The sequence below is a fragment of the Limulus polyphemus genome, unplaced genomic scaffold (assembly GCF_000517525.1).
Source record: "Limulus polyphemus unplaced genomic scaffold, Limulus_polyphemus-2.1.2 Scaffold535, whole genome shotgun sequence".
Taxonomy (NCBI): Eukaryota; Metazoa; Arthropoda; class Merostomata; order Xiphosura; family Limulidae; genus Limulus; species Limulus polyphemus.
Genome location: NW_013666145.1, coordinates 180,703 through 202,934, shown reverse-complemented (window position 1 = coordinate 202,934; position 22,232 = coordinate 180,703). Strand labels below are relative to the sequence as shown.

Genomic DNA, 22,232 nt, shown 5'->3' with positions numbered 1-22,232 from the left:
AGAGACTCGCTACTGAACTAAACGACCAAGTTAGAGACTCGCTACTGAACCTAAGCGACCAAACTAGAGACTCGCTACTGAACTAAGCGACCAAACTAGAGACTCGCTACTGAACTAAGCGACCAAACTAGAGACTCGCTACTGAACTAAGCGACCAAACTAGAGACTCACTACTGAACTAAACGACCAAGTTAGAGACTCGCTACTGAGATAAACGACCAAGTTAGAGACTCGCTACTGAACTAAGCGACCAAACTAGAGACTCGCTACTGAACTAAGCGACCAAACTAGAGACTCGCTACTGAACTAAACGACCAAGCTAGAGACTCGCTACTGAGCTAAACGACCAAGTTAGAGACTCGCTACTGAACTAAGCGACCAAACTAGAGACTCGCTACTGAACTAAGCGACCAAACTAGAGACTCGCTACTGAACTAAACGACCAAATTGTTTTGATGTTAACACCGGTTTTTTTTTTGTGTTTTTGTTTTCAGCTGGTGACACGTGATTATAATAAACTATCATAAGATAATAACATAAGGATGATTGTGTTTTTAATCACATACCTTTTCCGCTAGTGTTGCATTGAATGAAACGCGTCGTCGGGCTGCTGTGCCACTAGGGGGCAAGTAGGTAACATATAATAAACAACAAATATTGTAATTAAACACAATTATTTCCCTAACAAGTAATTCAATATTTGAAAATATGTAGCAAAATTTATTTTTCGTATTATATACCCCCCCAAAAAAAAGTTTTTAAGATTTTTAGAAAAAAACATTCTTGTGGTATTTTTTGTACTTACCTTAATTTATTTAATTTTAAATCATGATTTTATGTTTGTTTTAGAATCTCTGTACAAATCAACCCGCAAGTATTTTCTGCACATAGTCTTCCCACGTTTTTAAATGTATAATAGTATTTCAACCACACTATGTCCATCACATCCATCTTATGTCTGCGGATTTAGAACGCTAGAATCCGGGTTTCGATACCCGTGGTGGGCAGAGCACAGATAGCCCATTGTGTAGCTTTGTGCTTAATTACAAACAAACAAACAAAATATATCTCGTGACAAATATTCTTACGTCACTGTGCCCCATACAATAGGAATACATATTAGTGAATGTTCGCGAAGCTTGGATTATTTAATAAATTTAAAGCCTATACTTTATTTGCAGTTAAATGTTTGCTAACTTTTAGCGGCTTGCGTAAAATGAGATTTATTTGAGAAAGTAAACGATACATTTTAAAGGTGTACGCTCGCTAACAGAATAAGTTACATAAACTTCGTAAACTAGAAACTCATATAATACAACAAATCAAGAGACTGTAAAGACGCGGTGTGACCTTTAGCAGAAGGTGTGCTTTTCTCCAAAATTAACCAATTACAGTATGAGCTGACATTAGCTACCATTTAGCCTTTTGTGGATTTTATTTATACTACGTTGCACACAAACTGATTCTGAAATAAACATTTGCAAAATTAATGACGAACGAGAGAAAAGTTCAAACTTTAAATCATAGGAGTTAGAAATCAATGCATTCAATAATACAACGTGATAAAAATTATTTTTGAGGTGCTTTTGTGCAAAAATGTATCTGATAATAAAGTTCAAAATTTTGATTTTCTTGTAATTTGCTTATTAAAGTTAATATTTACAAAACTACAATTATTTTGATATAATTTGCATACATTGCTGAAATCTCTGTTTTAGGTATTATGAATGCAAAAAAATAGATCGATTAAGTGTTCTGAGTAGTATTTACTTAATTTTAACCAAAGTTAAAATACAAATAATTTACAGTAGTATTAAGTCCTATTGTTGCTGAAAGAGCTGAGAATTAGAATGGATTGAATGCAAGATAGATTGAATTGTTTTAAATGTATCAAACACAAACGTAAGAACTGAGCAAAAAGACTAATCGATTAGCGCTTCTGTACATTATGATACAACTTGTTTCATTTCCTAACAAGAAATGGTGATAATTGTTTGTTTGTAATTAAGCAAAAGCTACACAAGGGGCTATCTGTGCTCTGCTCACAAGGGTATCGATACCCGGATTCTAGCGTTGTAAGTCCGCAGACATACTGCTGTGCCACTGGGGGGGGGGGGGCAAATGGTGATAAAGCTTAGTAAACGAAGACCACTCCTATAAACACACACATGTATGTATATTTACATGGGAGTATTCAGGTTAATCTAACATCTGTATTTCTATATTTGTAATTGTAGATGAATAGAGTAAATGTAGTAAGTTAATGATTATAGGTGAATACAACAACTACAATGATTCTGTGTTTGGAGAAAAATATAATACATGTAGTGATTATAAATTTCTAAGTTAATACAACATATTCGCTTGTGATTTCTTAGGTTTCTCATAACAGCATTACATATGGGCAGTATTAACTGTTTCAGAAGTAGTAAAATATCTATAACGTTTATATGTTTCTAGATGAGTTTCTAAGTGAAGATAAGAAGTTTCATGGTTTTATGCTTTTATGTTTAATCTTTGTTGTGCACTTAACTTAATATATGTGTATGTGTGCACTTTAATACTGTTTAAGCTATCATACGACATGGTCCAGATCCATAGGTTCTATTTAACCGTCACAGACACAAACAAACACACATGAGCGTTTATGTTTTCTATCGTGATAATTTAAGTACGCTTCGATCCTATCTCAGCTCTTTACCTGAATATACTATAAAAAACAACTACTTTCAATAAGATGTGATTGGCACAGTGATCAAGTACTTGCACTAAAGTTCAAAACTTCACTGATGTTTGTTACTGCATTTGCAATTCGCTTACACGAAGGTGACAGATGGTTGTGAGGCATATGTGTTTGAGTCACTACTTAATATTGTGAAGCAGATGTTACTAAGTAACCCGATTTTGTTTAATGTACGCGAAGGGGAATATTACGTTTACCACAGACGATCCTTGTCATTGTATTGTATATATGAACAGCATCTGCAATTCTAGCTTGCTGTCTATACTGTGTACTGTTTTATTTCAAAATATACATAATCGTGAACTCTGATTTAAAAATTTATTATTAGTTAAGAGATTTGGCAAGCTAGTTATATTATAGCTTTGGTTGGGACGAATTGTTTCAGGCACTAGCATTCAGTTTGGAGTTATGAGGTAAAATTCTTTTCTCTATTAGTCTTCTTTGAAGTAAAATTTAGTAAGAAGTTTTTCTTCACTAGCTGCTGATGAGGTTAAATGTTTAGGTAAGAGCAACACTGGTAAAATGGCAGAGTGAATTGCTTCGCTGAGGCAAACTTGCATACTAAGAATTAGCACCATTTTGGAATAAAGAGGCAAAGCTAACAACCAGAATAAGACGAAATATAGTGTAGAAACTAAGGAGAAAGGTGTTTTTTTCGTTCCCTACATCACACACACACATTATCGTAATCTGTTAAATTTCAATTTAAGGTAAGTTTATATCATACTTATAGTTCATTTTTTGTTTTTTTATTTCTTAGTTGAAATAAAAGTTTTATTCGAAGCTGACTTTGATAGTTATTTAAGAATAATTTTCTAATAAACTGAAATATATATACATTGACTGGCCTACTGGCTCCAACTTTAGTGTGGTCACTTTTTGCTGCAATAAAAGCCTGATTTCTGATGTATGCTCTATAAGATACCGGAAGTGTTCAGAAGGAGCCCATACGTTCTGCAATAAGATCACAGAGGAAGACAGTGGCGAACGTGGTATTTAAGTTCATAAAGCAATGCTAAATTGGATTGAAATCCTCTGATTATGCTGTCCCAGAAAGATGACTGCAGTTACTGTCGTGCTCTTCGAATTAAATTCAAACAATACAAGCGAGATGAGATTGCTGCATTCTCGTATTGAAAAAGCTCGTGTCCACTATGGTTATGGCGTGTGCATGATCGATAATATCGTCCACATACACTTTGGATCAATATTATGCTTGCACAGACATTTTCGCAATATATTTTGATCTTTTTTTTACACACGCTTATTAAACAGTTTATCTAAAATTTTATAACACTTTAGAATTTTATAAATGAAGAACTTACAGAAAAGTGTAAGTCGAATTATATTTTAATTATATTGGGAATCTAATAATCTTATCTTAATAATCAACATTATGAATTTCATGATGTAAAATACAGATTGAAATAATGGTCTAAGAAAAAACAAACAAATAAAACGGGAGAATAACACTTTATCAGGCCACAGAAACTGTTTGCTTAATAATACGCCCCAAACTAAATAATCTACCAAGACTTTTATGCCAATGTAACTATTGATATTACAGCAAATCAAAGGATGATGTAAACCAGCAGGGCGGGAATTGTGTAGATTCTCTATTTAATAATCAAATTAAAATATTCTTCATTTAGTTTCTCTTGGTTTTGGGCGTGGCCTTAGGTTAGTACAAGTCCAAAGTTCGAACTACCCCCACTATGTCACTGAACAAAACTGTGCTGAACATTCAACTGTAATGAAAGAAACAGTCAATGAAGATATTCGGTTAAAAGTAGTTTTGTAGGTGATATGTACTGCTGACTGGTTTCCCACTCTCTTGATCCAGCAGTTCTAAATTAGGGATTGCTACGTTTTGATTTTGAGGTCGTATAAGATGTTGTCTAGGTTAAAAATACCAAACACTTTCTTGTGCTCATGCGCTACGGGTTTAGCCCATAGTTAAAAGATTTAATGGCTGTAACCAGATAAAGTGGTTAAAATCCGTGGTTAGTTTTCAAAGTCACTTTGTTGTTGTCGACAACTTGGGTTCATTTGGTAAGTTCCAAGTTGTTTCAGTTTCTCAGAGATTTTGTATGTTAGTTGTAATATTTTGTCCAACTTTACTTTTTAATAAAGTACAAATAAAGAATTATAAACTTCTACTTCGCGTAGTTGATGGTCAACAAAAAAAAATCCTAACAAAATATTATTATTACTTATGTTATTTTTGCCGTTGCACTAATCTTTCTAGTGAAACTGTAAGTCTTCTGATAAAGGAACTAAAAGCTTTACTAGTAATTAGAATATTCACTGTGCAATAACAGATTGTTTTTAATGTAACTGACCATCGGACATTATGTGTTTAGCCGCTTTACTGCATCTCAAGAGGTTTACATTAATACTCTGGAGAAGTAGATGTTATTCTGAAGAGAACCGTTTTACTTTACTTAAACTAGGCATACCTTTATCCTAGTGTTTACTTGTTTCTCTAATGTGAACTTCATTCCGAGGATAACTACTACCATCAAGACTTAAACATAGTGATAGTTCCGTGCGTTTGCCAACTTGGTATTTATCAGTTCAGCAACACAAATGGGGATTTCAATTGTACTGTGATTGTAGGTAGGGCGTGGATGTTTCACTGAGTATTGTAAAAGCTCAAAAGTACTAAACACATTTAAAACTTCATGTGAGTATGAAAATTGTTTGACGTTAGATAAAACGGTTACGTTAAACCTTCGAAAATGGAATTATGTGTCAACAGTGTAAACATCATGTTTATAGTTGTAAAATACGAGAGTTACACAAATTTCACTTACTTTTTTATTTTCCTACAAAACTGTAGGATGGAAATCGATTACAGCTCGAAAATATGGTATTTTCTGGAGAACAGTCGCAGAGATATTCATATAACAAAATATCAAAACAATTTCGGTTCAATGTCTTAACAACTGTTAGTGTAACAGATAACATTATACTTTTAGGATGAAAGTATATGTCTTAATAACATAATTAGCCGTGACAGAAAACCTTTGTAAATGGACGTCAATGAAAAATATTTCAAATTGAGACAAAAGCATAATAAATACACAATAAACTTATAAAAACAATTATATGAATTTTACGGATTTAAAATAAATGTTTTTAAATTCAACAAAATATGTTATTAATATTTATTGAAATTAATAAATATTTGAATGTTCCAAATACGTCGTTTGATGCTGAGTAGCTCTCGAATGTACTTGTGTTGTATATCACGTTTGTGTTCATAGCCAGAAATATTACAGTTTTCCAAATTTATAAGTGGATAGTAAATTCTATTTTTAATATTTTGTCAGTGGATTGTAGTGAATGAGTAAAAATTATATTGAATATAATAAACTATATCTTTAGAACTTCTTTAATTAATAAGTGTTGATGTTTGTTCAGGGGACAATAGAAAAATAAGTATTTTTTAATGTGAGAAATACCGATTAATCTTTCTCTTTTCTGAATATAATTTATTTAAAAGCTACGAACAAAAAGTACATTAAACTCTTTTCGATACCACTTGTGAAAATAAAATTTTATTATTCACTTAGAATGCTTGAAATTCTTATAAAGTAAAAATCTTCAGTGTTATCTATGACTAATATATATATATATATATATAACTTGCTCATAATTTATATGGCATATCAGTGTAATTGAAATCATTATTCTCAGTTTAAATATATATTAACTGCGTTTGTACATTAAACGAGGAAAGATATATCTTTACAAGCACATAAAACAATTTTCTGTAAATTAAAATTGTATTTACATTCTTACTTACAGAAATAAATCGTCTAACAGATCTCTGCTTGTGAAAAACTCTCGAGACATATAGTTAATAACGAGGGTAATTTCCGTCTAGTCTAAAATACATTCATTTTATACTGAGATAGATTTTGTCCTCACTCCTTCAGAAATAATCGCAGTAGTCAGTGAATCCATCAGTGGTTCCCTCGGTCGAGTTTCACCAAGTTTAAGTCGAAATGAAACAAAGTATACGGCAACAAGGACAAACTAACCAAAAGTAGAAAATACAGTTTAATCCATATAAACTAATCGCAGAAACTGTTCTGACTTATATTATAAACCCATCTTTATCCATTTACCCCTTTTAACCCGCTTGCCTAACAAGAAATGAAGCTAATTACAATTTAATTACGATTTTATGAAAGTAGAAAAACATTTCATAATAACTAGAAGAATATGTATGATATACTTGTTAAATTGTTATAAACGAATAAGAAACAATTCTACAGTATAATGTTGAAACTACCAAAGCGTTTGACCAGTTAATTCAGATTGAGCTTTTATAACTTGAAATATTTGCTGTAAAAGTAAAAAACAAATTGAAAAATGCTTTACAGCAGTATTCACTCATTTTATGCACTTGTTAACTCTCTGTCTTGCCTTTGCGAGGCACGTGTTTGGATGAGAATGGTGATCCATTCCTCCTAGATGGGATAGCAGTCGATCGCTAACCCACAGCTAACAGCTGGTACCCATCATACAGCTGAATAAGCTGGAACATTTGGAATAAAGTGTCTACTCAAGGACACAACAGAATGACGCTGGACTGTCTCAAATTCACAACGAGTCCAAAGTGCAAAACCACGCTGACCACTATTATATAATAATTACTAATGAAGATAAAATACTGAACTCAGAACCATTAATCGCACGAAAAGTAATACGATAGAAATGTTAGCTTAGTATTGGCTACAAAAAATACTCTCCTTTGCATTATTATGAAACAAACGGATTAATATACGAATGACATATGAGATGAATTTGTTCTTGCTAGCTTATATAAAGTCATAAATAGAAACATTAAACCAACATTGATAATAATGATAATAAGTGGCTACAAATGAAGGTAATTTACCAATCCTATCTCAATTCCAAACAGTATTTCTGTTCCTTTTCGAAAACCGATGATGTCAAGAAGATAGCCACCAACAGTGGGTCCTACAAAAGCTCTATTAAGAAACGATTCAGAGATTTATTAACCAATAAAATTACAAATGAAATTGGCAATTTTTACAATAGAAAAATGCACAAGTTTAAGAATATCTGAAGAATAATTCAATTAATTTCATGTTCTTCAGTCATTGAATGTTTGGAAATGAATTTTATTATGACCTAAAAAATATTAGTAATGAGGGTGCACAAACGATAAATCAGTGCATTCATCTTACTTTAAGTCTAATATCTACTGACTGCTTAGTATTTGAATTATCATTATTACAATCAAATTATATTTAATTTTTCGAATCATTTTATGAAATCAATTTTGTTAACGTATGATGTATATCACACTATCTACTACAGGTAACTCTAAAAATACACTAAGCTTATCTTGATTTTTTGAATGCACTGTTCAAGTTGCTTATATTCAGAAGTTATTTATAGTTTCCCGTGGATAAAAGAATCCATAATAGGCAGTTTAATAACGTAAATGTAAGTTTTTGTTGAAAGACACAGTTTTGGCATTTTTATTTTTACTTATATGTATATATGTAGGTTGGGACTCTTTTAATATTCTGAACAGTATTAATTTATCTTTTTGACCCAGAGTATTATGTATTTTTTTGATGCCGCAATACAATAATTTATCAAAGTATGACTCTGGAATATTCTTCCAAAGGTGTTGTATTACTATGTAAATACATAGGCTACTTCATCCTTAATACATTAAACTAAGTCACGTGTGGGGCATGAATTAAAACACTATTTTTAATTTTGTTTGTTAAATTTCGCGCAAAACTCTTCAAGAGCTAAATATGTTAACTGTCCCTAATTTAAGTGATTGAATACAAGGAAGGCAACTAATCAACAAAATTTATTGTTTTTGCGCCTTATTTTTATAGCACTTATTACTTTCTACAATTCAGCCAATTTGTTTGGCCTTCTCAGTTGTTAAATCAACTCATACAGCCTCACGAATTTTCATATTAGGACTTTGTTTTCTGATGCCCATTTCAATCTTTTGGTTTGATTAACTCTTCTTGGTAGTTATTTATGAGCAGCTATACTTCATTTGAAACCACTTTGTGCAAATGTGCATCTTATTGTTCTCGGGGTAACGTTCAGAACTGTATTCATAGCAAGGTCATTGGCAAGATTTGTACTCGAACATTTTATTTGGTAAAGAATATACACTAAGATACCTGGCATATTTTTTTATTCTTCTACTTCGATCATTTTTGCTATCATCAGTGCTAGTTTTACATGGAACACTTGACGCTGAATTGTACGCATGGATTATCATTGATCAGCAATACGATCGTCATGCGGTACAGTTAGTTCGAGAAAACATGACCGGAATATCGCAATGTAAACTAATCAACATGTGACTCGCTGTAATCAGGTGTAGTTCACTTTCAAACAGTAAGGTGTTGGCCTTTCCGAAATCTTTGTCTTTAATATCCTTTTTCCTTACCATTTCATAACTACTTACAATACTGATCACAAGTTTGGGTTTCCCACATCCCCATTTTTTCACAAATAAAATAATAAGAGTTGTTTTTGTATTTTGATATATCAATAATATATGGTTTCAAATGAGTGCCGAGGAAAGCACCATATGATTGAACACATTGATTATTGTGTGGGTCATGTTAGGATTTCAATTAAGTACTGATATTTCTATTTTCGTATATGCATTGTCCAACATTTTACTTCTTTTTTCTCTTTTCACTGTACGTTTTGTCCATCAGGGCTTTTGTATTTCTGTTTTGTATTATTGAGTAGGGCGTACTTAGTTATTAGCGCCCCATGGCTTTGAATCGGAAGGTCCAAGGTTCGATTTCTCAGTGTTCCTTTGAAATCGCCCCACACATTTATCTGTGGGCGTGTTATAAAAGCAACATCAATCCGTTCAAAGTTATGGAAGGCTATGCCTGAACTCGAGGTTTTTGATAAGCCCGTTTAGCCCATGAGCGACATAAGTTTGAAAATTTACTTGTTGAATTTTGTGCAAATCTACTCGAAGGCTAACTGAGCTAGCCGTCCCGGAAATAGGAATGATATACGAGAGGGAAGGTAGTTAGTCAACACAACTGGGCGCCAACTCTTGGGTTACCAGGTTGAAAATACAAAATACGAAATGCCTCGTGTGCCAAAACATTTGTGACAAGTCTTTTACTTGTATTAAAGAAACAGGTACACCATTAAACTTAAAGGGAGTTCTTGGGTCTGAAAATAAATGGAAATAAGATATCAAGTGTGATGAATCAGATATGAATAAGACCGAAAATACTTTAAACATTTTAGTTTTAACGGACTCAATATGGACTTAAAGAAAAAAAATGCACGATACGCAATTTAACTGCAATTTATCCGTAAAATAATCACGAAAAACAGATTATGCTAACAAAAGCTATATACCAAAGGTAATTCTGAAGATTTTTTGTTTGCTTGTTCGAAGTTAAGCACAAAGCTACACAATATACTTCCCGTTAAATGTATCCCACATAAAATTGTAAAACAAAAAATTTTGTTTAGATGTGAGACGTTTCTCTAAAGCAATTAGGTTCATTTAACGATATAGCGTATAAATGATGCCCGGAAAGGTTTAGAAATGTTTAATTTTTGTAGGATGGTAACAAAGATCGTAACTATACTACCAAAATCTGAAGAAAGAAAGTGCGAGTAACGTCCAAGCCAGGCACACTCTGCAAAGCAAAATATAGTGTAAGACATAATTTAAAATAATTGACCTTACACGATATACTGTAAGCCTGTATTAAAGATTCTTTGTTCACCTAAATGACACATTAATGCATACAATAGGCTAAACGGCAAGGTTTGTAACACGTAAGGTCCAGGCATATGCGTCACTAATATTTAACTGCTTACGAGAGGACAGACAACCAGTCGGCAGTTCCCTCCTCATGATACGATTACTCGTAAAACCATAAAGTTGGATAAACTGCCACTTTTATAACGCATCCATAGCTGAAAGTTATGTCTCGAATTGGATCCTTAGGCCCTTGTACTAAGAAAGACTTATAAATTATTTTCAAAACATTTAACTATTATAGATATGATTTTTTGTAATATGAAAATAGTCTATTAGCATAAAATAACATAAATGCTTAACTTGATTACGGCTACACATCACGTACCCAAGAGCCATAGCAGAAGTAAACATTGACGATACCAGTCCGTAAGTCGTCAGATCGTTGGGGAAGCCACGTTCTCTGATAATAAACAAAACATATCTTACCAGTATTACGAGCTAGAAAAAAGTGGATTTAAGGTTTTTCTTAATAAAGTATTCAGAAGACGTGACATACCATATCTTTATACTACTATGTAGAAAATGTTTTCGGAACCTTTTACAGTAACGCATTCATATCCTTATTTTATGCTGACATGATATAAAAGTATAAAAGAGGTCTTCGAAAATGCACTAAATGAACGTCGAGATATATGAAAATTGTTATTACTCATATTAGCTATTTGAGCATAAAAACAAACAAAATGTCAAGGAATTGTGTTAGATATTTTCCGTTTATAAATTTGATATAAAATGTGTATGAAGACAATGAAGACAGAAGTAATATTTTAATGTGTAATGTGATTGTTCATATTTTACTATTGTTTTAACGTATTTCAGTAATGATATAAAATGCATATAAAGCATATAAACAATTATGCAAAAGTACTAGACAAGACCAATAATGTTGAAAAATGTAGCAAACATTGGAATTATCAGTTAACTTTACAAGCTGGACGTGTAGGTTTAATTTTTCTCGTTTTTAAACAAGTAACACCATACGACGATAATAGACGAAATCGGACTCTCACATTCCAGGCTGACAGACAATTTTTCTTGCCCAAGCAAGAATATTCGGATGGGAAATAACTCAAATTAAACGTATATTAAGCCTCTCATAAGAGGTTGGGATCTACGGATTTTATTTGAAAGTTGTTGGGTGATTTCTCTTGTCGAGTATGATAACTCGGTCTAGACACAGGCACGTGTTTACAAAGAACTTTTCGGTAATATCCAAACAAATTTTTGTGATTGATGTATTAAAAAAACAAAAGTTACATTTTGTATTTATTTCGGATTAGTTTGATTCAAATAACATTTGATGGTAAGTTCAAGTTCCTGTGATCAAATTGAACTGACAACGAGTTTTTGCATTGAATTGCTAGAATAAGATTAAACATACCTAGGAAGAACTGATGCGGTAAACGTGATTGAATTAATAGTAGATATGTAAAAGTTAATTGAACTGAGCAAAAAATATTCAATAAAAATAGTGACATGTTTTTAGAGAGTGAATAAAAAACATTTTAAACAGAAACAACATAATTTATTGTAGAAAAAGAGTATAGGTTGAGAAAATCAAATCTTCGAGTATAATAAGAAAGAGATTATTTATAGAAAAAATGTCTTATTATAATGAGAAATATATAAAAACGCACACATTCCAAATGTAATGTAGAAACATGACCATAGATCAGATTACCTAAAGTGGCAAATATGTTACCTAAGTTGGATATATGTTTCAAACCTTTTTTGAATCATTCTTAGGAAATGCAACTTCCTTAAAGAAAAGCAACGAAATAGATGTATACTAACCAACTTAAATGAGACGAGACTACGAACGAAATAGGATTTTACACTTGTTTTAGTGACAATTTCTTCAAATTTGTTACTCAAATGGATTTAGTAAAAAATAGCTTTGTGCTAACAAATGTTATTTTGGACAGATGCCAAGAAACAATAACATAGTAAGACTGTTTTTCAAACAAACACACACATATATTAATAGGCCTACTTACATTGTATTTTGTAAAGCACCAATAAACGTAGGAACTAGTTTACAACCAATTGCCAGTCCAAAGATACCAAGAGAGACAATCACTAGCCACAGTTGTCTACAGGAAATAACAACAAAAACGAATGAAAACATATAATATAAATATATTAATGTATTAATTTATTCATTGTTTTAACATTCTTAGTAAAAATAAAGGTCCAACTTTCTCGCTGTATTGATCTGTTTTCAAAAATTTGGACGATTCAAGCTAATAAATGATTTATCTGAACTGAAATATCATACTAAAACATTAATGTAAAATTTCTGAATTTTTTAAACATTTGAACTTTTGGATCAATGCACGTATGAAAAGTTACCTCGAGCTTAAACCAGTTTAGAAGGATTGAATGAAAGTTAAAATTTGAAGTTGTACGAAAATAAAATTTCTTTACTGATTATAATTCTTATTTCTTACTTACGTGTCTATTGGCATAAAAGTAGTTGGTCCAAGAAAGAGTTGACAAATGCTCATAAATATACATCCCATTAATGTTATCGGTCTAGTTGATGGCTACAAAACATAAAAAGCATGAACAACTTTACATTACTGCACATTTTTATTACCGCACTTTTTAGTACATGACTAAAACATTGTGTGAATCATAGAAGTCTTATGTGTTAAACATAGTTTATAAAACTAACCCGATTATACATACATACACATGCGTATTTTATATACATATATGTGTATAAACCTTTCAGATAAACGGACTAAAAACAGCGCACATAAAATACAGACAAATAAAACTACGGTACAAACTACACTTTAATTTTACGATTTTATATGCGGAGATTCTTTCAAACGTACTAATTAGTTTTAATTTATCGATCGATTTACTTAAAAATGTGTCAATTGAATGACCTAATTTTAAAATTAATAATAATAAAAGTGTAATAAAATGTCTTGTTAGTTTCTATATTTATAACCACTTTATTTCCTTTACAGTGTCAACAAACATGCTGTACAAGGGCTAACTACTCTCTTAATTTTGGAAACCAATATTTTATTTCAATGAAAACGTTATGCGAAAATTCCTATATTATAGAATTATAGAATTCTTATATTATTATATATATGTCATACATAGATAGGTGATATAATTAGCTTGAATAATCAAATAATTAATAAATATTTTTTTACAACTATATATATTTGGAAACTGAAGATATAAAGATAATTTATACTAGAACACATTATTTAGATTTCGACATAAATGTAAGACATTTTTTAAATGTCGGCAGGATAATATTCCAAAACATACTGCCTTGCTGAACAGAGGTATTTTGTGGAAAAGGAAGGAGGCGATGATATAAAAGTTATAAAAGGGTCATGCAAAGTCCCGGTTCTTATCCTGTAGAAAGTTTATGATAAAAGTTGAAAATAATGTGCACAAATAGAAGGAATTCACTTTACGACAAATCTGAGAAGGTTTCCAATAAATTAAAACGAAATAGTGGCTGATAGTCTGTAAACTCGGATATCATAGATAGCTGATAGTCTGTAAACTCGGATATCATAGATAGCTGATAGTCTGTAAACTCGGATATCATAGATAGCTGATAGTCTGTAAACTCGGATATCATAGATACCTTATCGATCTTACCGAATAGTTAAGAATAGAAGCATTATTATTAACTGTTGTTTATTCTATTTATGTTCCAAAACCCAATATTGTAATACTGGGTATAAGCACAACATAAGTGCCAAAACGAGACTTTCCTTATGGAACCTTAAGTCACGACCTGAGTGTTGATATGTTGTATTTAGATTTTTGGCCAGTGTAGTGTACGTAGGACTTATCCTTTAACGTTGACTTGAACATTAAAACTGATCCAGGATCAAGGCTTCCATTTTAGAAGGGTGCTGATATGTTATTATGTTTCTTCTGGAATGATCAAACTGCTGCATAGTTTGACCTACAAGTAGTGTCAGGATTTTGTGTATTTTTCTTAATAATTTATGCTCCACCAATGCTGGATTTTGTGCTGCTATCGTTGAAGAGTGATTGGCTATCTGCGGTGTGCTGATCTAGAGTATCGAAACTCGGTTTCTAGCGTTATAATCCTTCAGACTTATCGCTGAACCATTGGGAGGGTGATTGTTAAAGTGGATGAATTGCATTTTGAACATGGGTTTTGCATGGACACTATCGTATGTTGAAAATGAATGTTGTATGTTGTGGTGACTAAACAGTAAGTCTTCGGGCTTATGGGTTTCGATATTCGTAATGGACACAGTACAGATTGCCATTATGTAGCTTTGCGATTAACACCAAACTAACAAATTAGCTTTATGATCACCTTTCAGTACTCCTATAGCATTTCTTTGATAGATGTGTTCACGTGTGTTTTCATATATGTGTATACCAACTGATAAAGCTGTAGATTGTATAGTTTCCCATCACCTATACGTTCATACCCAAATTAACTTGTGCAAACTCTGTACAAGTGTTAAACGTAGTAAAACACACAGTTTTTATAATGTTTTATTAATTTTTTTATGCATTTTTATAATCATAATGCATTATACGTAGAATAATTATAGCTTTGCAACGGTTAACAAGAGTGACAGCACGCAAGTCCAAAATTAACGGAACAATAAGCAAGACACTGTTCAGACCACTGTCATTAAATATTCTATTTTATTAGAATTTGCGAACACGAACTACCCACGTAAAGCTGTTCCCAATTTGAACTGATAGACTAAATGGAAAATATCTAGTCAATAGCACCCACCGCCAACTCTTGGGATAATTTTTGTCTGGCCATATAATGGAATTTCATCGTTGCTCTTACAGTGCACAAAATGCGAAGCGTATTTTTTTGTGGCAAAGGGATGCGAGTCATGAATCTTGGGATCCACAGTGTGACACGCTAACCACTAGGCCCTACCACTTCATGCATGCGAAATTTTTCATTATTTATATTTAATGTTTTATCTCTTTCCCTAATAAAAAACTTTTGTGAGAAATTTTACGTTTGTAATAGTGGTTTCTAATTTCATATAAAATTATAAAAATTGTAGGTTTAAATGGTATAGCTTACCAGACGATCACAAATCCAGCCCCAGATAGGTGCTGTTATTGAGTAGATGGCGCCACTGATTACAAAAGTTGATCCCAAAACAAATGGAGTTAGATTGAACTGAAATTTAAGCAAAACAGAATAAGATAATACAACTAAGTATTTTTTTAACCAAAACAAAAATAGATAAAACAACTAAGTATTTTTTTTAACCAAAACAAATTAAATAATACAATTATGTATTTTTTATCCAAAACAGTGTAGATGTAGTTGATATCTACGAATCACTAACTATAAAATTCGTAATCTATAAAAAAGCCAGACAAAAAAAGCAAAAATCTTTGTTAAAAATTCTCAAATGGTTAATGGAGACCTATATATGTTTTATGGTAATTAAGTTTTGTTCAGAGATGCAAATTATAGCGTAAGAACTGGGTTTCGTGAAAAGTTTTAGACTTAAATATCAACCAGTTTGTACAAGTTTGGAACATTTGGACCAAACACAATGCTTTTTTTGTACAAACAGTCTACCAAGTAATATGCGAAGAAACGAAAATATAAGTTAAATATAGTACACATGTTTCATCTAATAGAGATGAGTTTACTTAAAAAAAACATAGATAACTATAGAAGTAATACTTAAATAGTCAGCTCTCAAATAAGCCCCATCGTTGGTCGCTGGTGTCCCTAAATTCAAATTCAAAGTCAAACATCCAAGTCTACTTGGACATAATACATGCAATTTTTGGTAGAAAACACGATCTGAATTCATAAAAAAATAATACTTTTATAGAACAAAAAATTTATTCTAATCAGAAGCAAACCAAATGTTGAAATATACATTAATATCACATTAAAATGTTTTTACACTAATAAAACACAACCGAAATCTATGAATCAAACACTTATTCCAAATAAAGAAGCATAGGGGTATAAGTACTATAGAGGTGGGTTTATACTTTATGATATCATATCTAAAATTTAAAATACCATGTTTTATCAGAACTACAAAAAAGAGTGAAGGTTGGGGGATAATGTTTTATAAAAAATCGAGGGTGTTTGATGTTATCACATTTCTATTTTTATGTCTTTAAGGGTAATTATCATGCTCACATGGTGAGTTGTAGTGGGATCTAGCATCCACATTCTAACCCATTATTGAATCTGTAGCTTGCTTTCTAGTTTTACATCTGGTGTTTGATTATTTGTGGCTGATAGACGGAATATATCCAATGTACGTGGGTGTTATGGCCACAGAAATTTTCACTTTAAAATGATACCATTTATACTTTTGTATAAATAGTTTAATTTTACACTCTGGCACAATCATTAAGTAGCGCGTAAATCTATAATAAAGATGTTTTTCTTTTACATAATATATATCAGAAAATAAGACAATGTATACAGACAAAGCAGCTATTTACATAAAAATAAGGTGGTATTCATGGATCAAACAATCTACTTATCCAAATAAGACGAGGGTATTTACTGACGAACCAGTGCATTTATATTAATCTAAAGAAGAAAAAAAGGTATTTATGGTCTAATTAGAATCTCTAGCAAAGAACATAGTAATGTTTATTTCCTTAATTAGAACACACATAATAGTTGTCTGATAAACATTTTTCTTTCTGCATGAAAGCCGTGGGTAATGATCTCGGTGTAAAGACTCACTTCCAATCAGAAGCCTACTGATAATATTTACTGCAACTGGTTGGTGCTTAGGTTTGAAGCATATATTTTCACTCAGAAGAAAACAGGTGATATATGCGTTTCAAGTACCTATTATTTCGTATAATAAATAATCAAAGGATACGATGCCATCTATAATATATGCAGCAACTTGCTACTTAAACACAAAAGGTATTATGAAAATAGAACTACACTTCCTACTTAAACACAAAAGATATTATGAAAATAGAATTAAACTTCCTACTTATAGAACACATGTGATAATCACAAATAAAATATGTGTTTCTTACCTAAGGAATGTGAGTGATATATAAGGTGCAACGCACCCATTAATTTCCTACCTGACGAAGGTGAGGTTCTAACGTTGCCTGATTAAACCCAACGCAATTAAATGTGGTAAACACAACAAGAAAATCCAACCCAGTTCCTAAATTTTTGTAGAATTTAAAAAGATCTCCTGATTTCCTGGGTATTTTGGAGTTGTCTGAAATATTAAATAAAACAAACAGATGATGTAATTAGTACGAGTGGCCATACGTATAATTATAAAAAGGAATTGAAAGACTGTCAGAAATATATTGATATTAATTTGCAGATAGTTAATAAAGAGTATTCAAAAAAATAAGCACTCGTGTTTTCATAACTAATATGATAGCACTAGTTTCAGGCATAAGTATATATATGATTTTTTTAAAGGAAACATTAAAGAAGTACTTCAACATGATATATACATGAAGCCAATTTTGTTAGCTTGTGATAAATATATAATAGATAAAAACTGATTTATACTGTCTTATAACTAATATCAGTTATTTTTGTGTATTATAAGTATTATTTCTAATAGGCTAAGATTGGAATTTTATGATTACTTGTAATTGCCTTTACTAAAAGCAACGTTCAATAGAAGTGATCTTTTCAGAAATACGAAACAAAAAGGATGTAGCTTGTCTTAATGCTGAAATTATAATGTTTATAAAACTATTACAAAAGGTGTCTAAAATTGTGGCCGTCGCTTTGAAGATGTTATGTGTCACGTGGATTTGACCAAGAGCTATTAACTGATTTGTTGGTAGGCCCACGTCTTGACTTTAACAACATATCATTTATGCTTCTGAGATTTTGTGATCAGGACATAAAATAACAGCCTGACTATCTAGCTTCTAAATTCATCAGGTTTAATTTCCAGAGCAGTCGTTCAATACTTGACTGTTTAACAATTTATGTTCGTCGTAAATTTATGTTCTTCAGATCTTGAGAGCAACTCGTGACTCGTGGAATTTACTATAAAGTAGTGTCTGTGCAATCACGAATACATTTAACATACCAACCTTTTGCATTACTGTATTTTTAATATCAGTATATACGAACATATTTAAGCAAGCTTCAACCTGTTTAAGATTTACAGATAGTGCTAAAGACGAAGTAATTTCTAAATATAAGATTAATTGTTTATAAACTTTAACTGGAATGAGTTAATGCATAAACCTTAGTTATGATCTCTTTTATCATCATGAATTTTTCATGTAGCTTACAAAAGAAACGTTTGCTTACCTAACTCTGGAAGAACAAAATACACAAGAATACCGTCTATGAGAAGGAGAGCTCCTGCTGTGATGAATGGAAGTTCATAACCACCTACCTAAAAAATCATACCAATCTAGAATCAATACAAGTCTGAAATTTTAAGGGATCTTTCAAAAACATCCTGGAAACATTCTAACTCGTATAGTAGCATGCACAAAATGCAAAGTGCATGCTGATAACAACAGAACTGTTACAGTATATAGGCCTGAGAACGAAACGTAATACTTAGATAAAAATGACACAATTGAGTTCAGATAAGTTGGAATGTTTGCATTGCATTAAAGGGTAAAAATGTCCACGTTTTTCTCACGAAGGTACCAAGATGATTTGGTTAATTACAAAATTTATCTCCGTAGTAGTAGCCATTGGGTTAAATCATCTATCATCTCCTTTTACTCACGATAAAATTAGCGCCTAATTAGAATTAGGCCCACAATTATTATCACAACTTTGATTTAATTAGGTCCAAGATAAGAAGTGGAGGAGTGTAATATCGGACAATATGAATAGTTAACAAATTCCTGTTAGATTAAACCATCAGAGGAGTGTAGTATCGGATTGTTTGTTTTTGTTTGTTTGTTTTGAATTTTGCGCAAAGCTACACGAGGGCTATCTGCGCTAGCCGTCCCTAATTTAGCAGTGTAAGACTAGAAGGAAGGCAGCTAGTCATCACCACCCACCGCCAACTCTTTGGTTACTCTTTTACCAACGAATAATGGGATTGACCGTCATATTATAACGCTACCACGGCTGAAAGGGCGAGCTTGTTTGGTGGGACGGGGATTCGAACTGCGATCCGCAGATTGTCAGTCGAGCTCCTTAACAACCTGGCAATGCCGGGTCATGTGTAGTATCGGACAATGTGAATAGTTAACAAATTCCTCACTATTATTACCTGTTAGATTAAACCATCAGAGCTCGTTTTACTTCATATAATTGCTTTCGGCATTGAATCTGAGAAGTCAAAGTGTTAGCATGCCATAATACACGTAACAAACAACTGATGAAAAGCAAATTTATTACGAGATACCAGAAATGTTCATGTCACATTAATAAAATTTGCTTAATTCAAACTGCAGCTGACTAATCCTATCAAAGAATATTTAAGTCAAGATATGGTCTTAACCTTATATATGGTGTACGCGTTATTGTACATATACCACGTTAGATTAACAAATGAAAAAACAAATTATATGTGAATACTTTACTCGAGAATAATTAAATTTCACCAACCTCGTAAAGGGCTCCGCCAATCGTTGGTCCTGCAATAAGACCAATTCCTATACACGTCTCTAATAAAGACTGAAATGCAATAAAAATACGTATAAAACATACCTAATATAATTAGCGGCTTTACATAAATTCAAAACGATTGTTTCTAGAAAACTGCTTAACTATTAATATAATTACTACGCGTTTCTACGTAATACACTAGAAAACGCTGAAAAATCACCATACGGTAAATATTCTATATCATTGACTGGCTCTTTCATGCTATAAATGATAAAAGATTATATTTCTGAAAATTCAAAGGTTCGGCGACTTCAGTTTGCAATACCTTAGATGGATCCAATAATACATTTTTTTTTTATTTTCAACAAATCCTAATATTTACTATGGTTGAAAATACCAAATTAAAACTTTTTCCTTTGAACTATTTTCGAAACTATCCCTTTTCTTCATATTCGTGAAAACTCATATTGGACTTTAATGAAATGTAATAAATTGGATAAATATTTGGTGGATATACTTCAATTAAGATTCTGTATGGTAAAAAATTACAATATATATATATATACAAGACAAAAGAATATCCTTACAAATGTCTTGGCCACACTGTTAGGAAACTGCAGTGCTATTATTGAGTAGCTGGATGTTTTGGCTGCTGCTGATCCGAATCCTTCTGCTACTCTCACTGCCAGGGCAAGATAAACAAATGGGTTTCCATTTGGAGCTCGATCGAGAAAACTAAAGGAAACAGGTTATCACATACTTAGATGTACACTTCTGAAAGATGGAAAATATATACAAATGATATTCTTTACAGACTTTATTAGTATTCTTATTTGACCAGTTGATTTATTTTAATCAAACTGTGTTACACTAAAGTAATACAGTTGTTCAAACAATCAGAACCACGAAACAGCAAAAATGGAGATTTTGCTACACTGTATTAGCTAACTAAAGGATTGGTTAACGTGATTATTACCTTTGCCACAACAAACTCAGTTCAATTTCTCTGCAATTTGGGTTAATACAAAATAAAATGACATATGTTTTAAAATATGTCATGTAGATGCATATTACCAAATATTTCTTACCTTCATCATTTATTCATGTATAAACAATTGATCAATGTATGTTACATTTTATAGTGTAAACGTATCTGGTGAGAGTTGTAGAAAATGTTGTATGTAAATTTCTACAACAAGCGCATTATGTTATTTATGAATAATGTATTCATATTATTGAAATTTTCTGAATTTCTGTTTGTACAGAAGTTTGTTAAAAGTGTTAGCTTGTTTAGTATTAATAAATAATATTGTCAATATTTTGTTATGCTATTCACCTTAGTAAACCTAGGCACTGAGACTTTATCTCTCCTCATCTCCCACCTCCACCCCCAAAAAATAAAAATAAAACGTGTCTTAGATAAACTGATAATGTTTTCATATTATGTTCATAAGTTCTTGTAACTGCAGTCTAACCATTTGATAAATGTAGTAATAAAGGTATAGCCAATACATGTTTTATACTGAACCCAAATAGTCTGCAGTACTGATTATGTTAAATTGTAATTGAAATATTTAAATCTGATGTTTAAGTTTTTAAATTTAGTTAGATTTCTGGTGCGTCAAATGCGGCAAGTAATTTAGTATTAGCATTTGAGGTGTATCATACTATAGTGTTAACTTATCATAGGCTTTTTTACTTTCACCTTTTAGGAAAGGCTAACTTCAAACAACTGTTTGTATTTAAGCTTACCCTTGTAGAGTAGGCTTTATCTTATATTAGCTTTATGACTTAGTTTGCCCTTCAGTTTGTTATTTTGTTAATTGGCATTTTAGCCTATGGTGTACTAAGTACGGACCATTTGGAATTCCTAACTTCACGAGAATATGTATTTATAATAAGAGATATAGATACAGGTCATTGATAAACTTTGGGATTATTAATTTTACATGTATGCATTTTTAGTGGTATTAATACTGATAGTAAATTTTAAATTTCCGAAATATAAATTTATTGCTACTATTATAATGTACACTGAGTGGTCACAAGTAAATAGACGCCACCTTTTTAGAAAAAATTAAAATTTTCAG

General features: G+C 31.7%; 1 protein-coding gene across 1 annotated transcript in view; it reads right to left on the bottom strand.

Annotated features, from left to right (window-relative positions):
* Window positions 1-5,555: 5,555 nt before the first annotated feature.
* The window catches only part of LOC106458933 (MFS-type transporter SLC18B1-like), a 39,519-nt gene continuing 22,842 nt past the window's right edge, over window positions 5,556-22,232 (bottom strand). The window contains exons 5-14 of the mRNA XM_013918500.2: window positions 20,730-20,877; window positions 20,143-20,211; window positions 18,877-18,964; window positions 17,667-17,809; window positions 15,655-15,753; window positions 13,029-13,120; window positions 12,572-12,667; window positions 10,900-10,974; window positions 7,656-7,749; window positions 5,556-6,787 (exon numbers count right to left, since the gene is read on the bottom strand). Of these exons, the coding sequence (XP_013773954.2) occupies window positions 6,653-6,787; window positions 7,656-7,749; window positions 10,900-10,974; window positions 12,572-12,667; window positions 13,029-13,120; window positions 15,655-15,753; window positions 17,667-17,809; window positions 18,877-18,964; window positions 20,143-20,211; window positions 20,730-20,877 (1,039 nt within the window). The 3' untranslated portion in view covers window positions 5,556-6,652. The remainder of the gene's footprint in view (window positions 6,788-7,655; window positions 7,750-10,899; window positions 10,975-12,571; window positions 12,668-13,028; window positions 13,121-15,654; window positions 15,754-17,666; window positions 17,810-18,876; window positions 18,965-20,142; window positions 20,212-20,729; window positions 20,878-22,232) is intronic.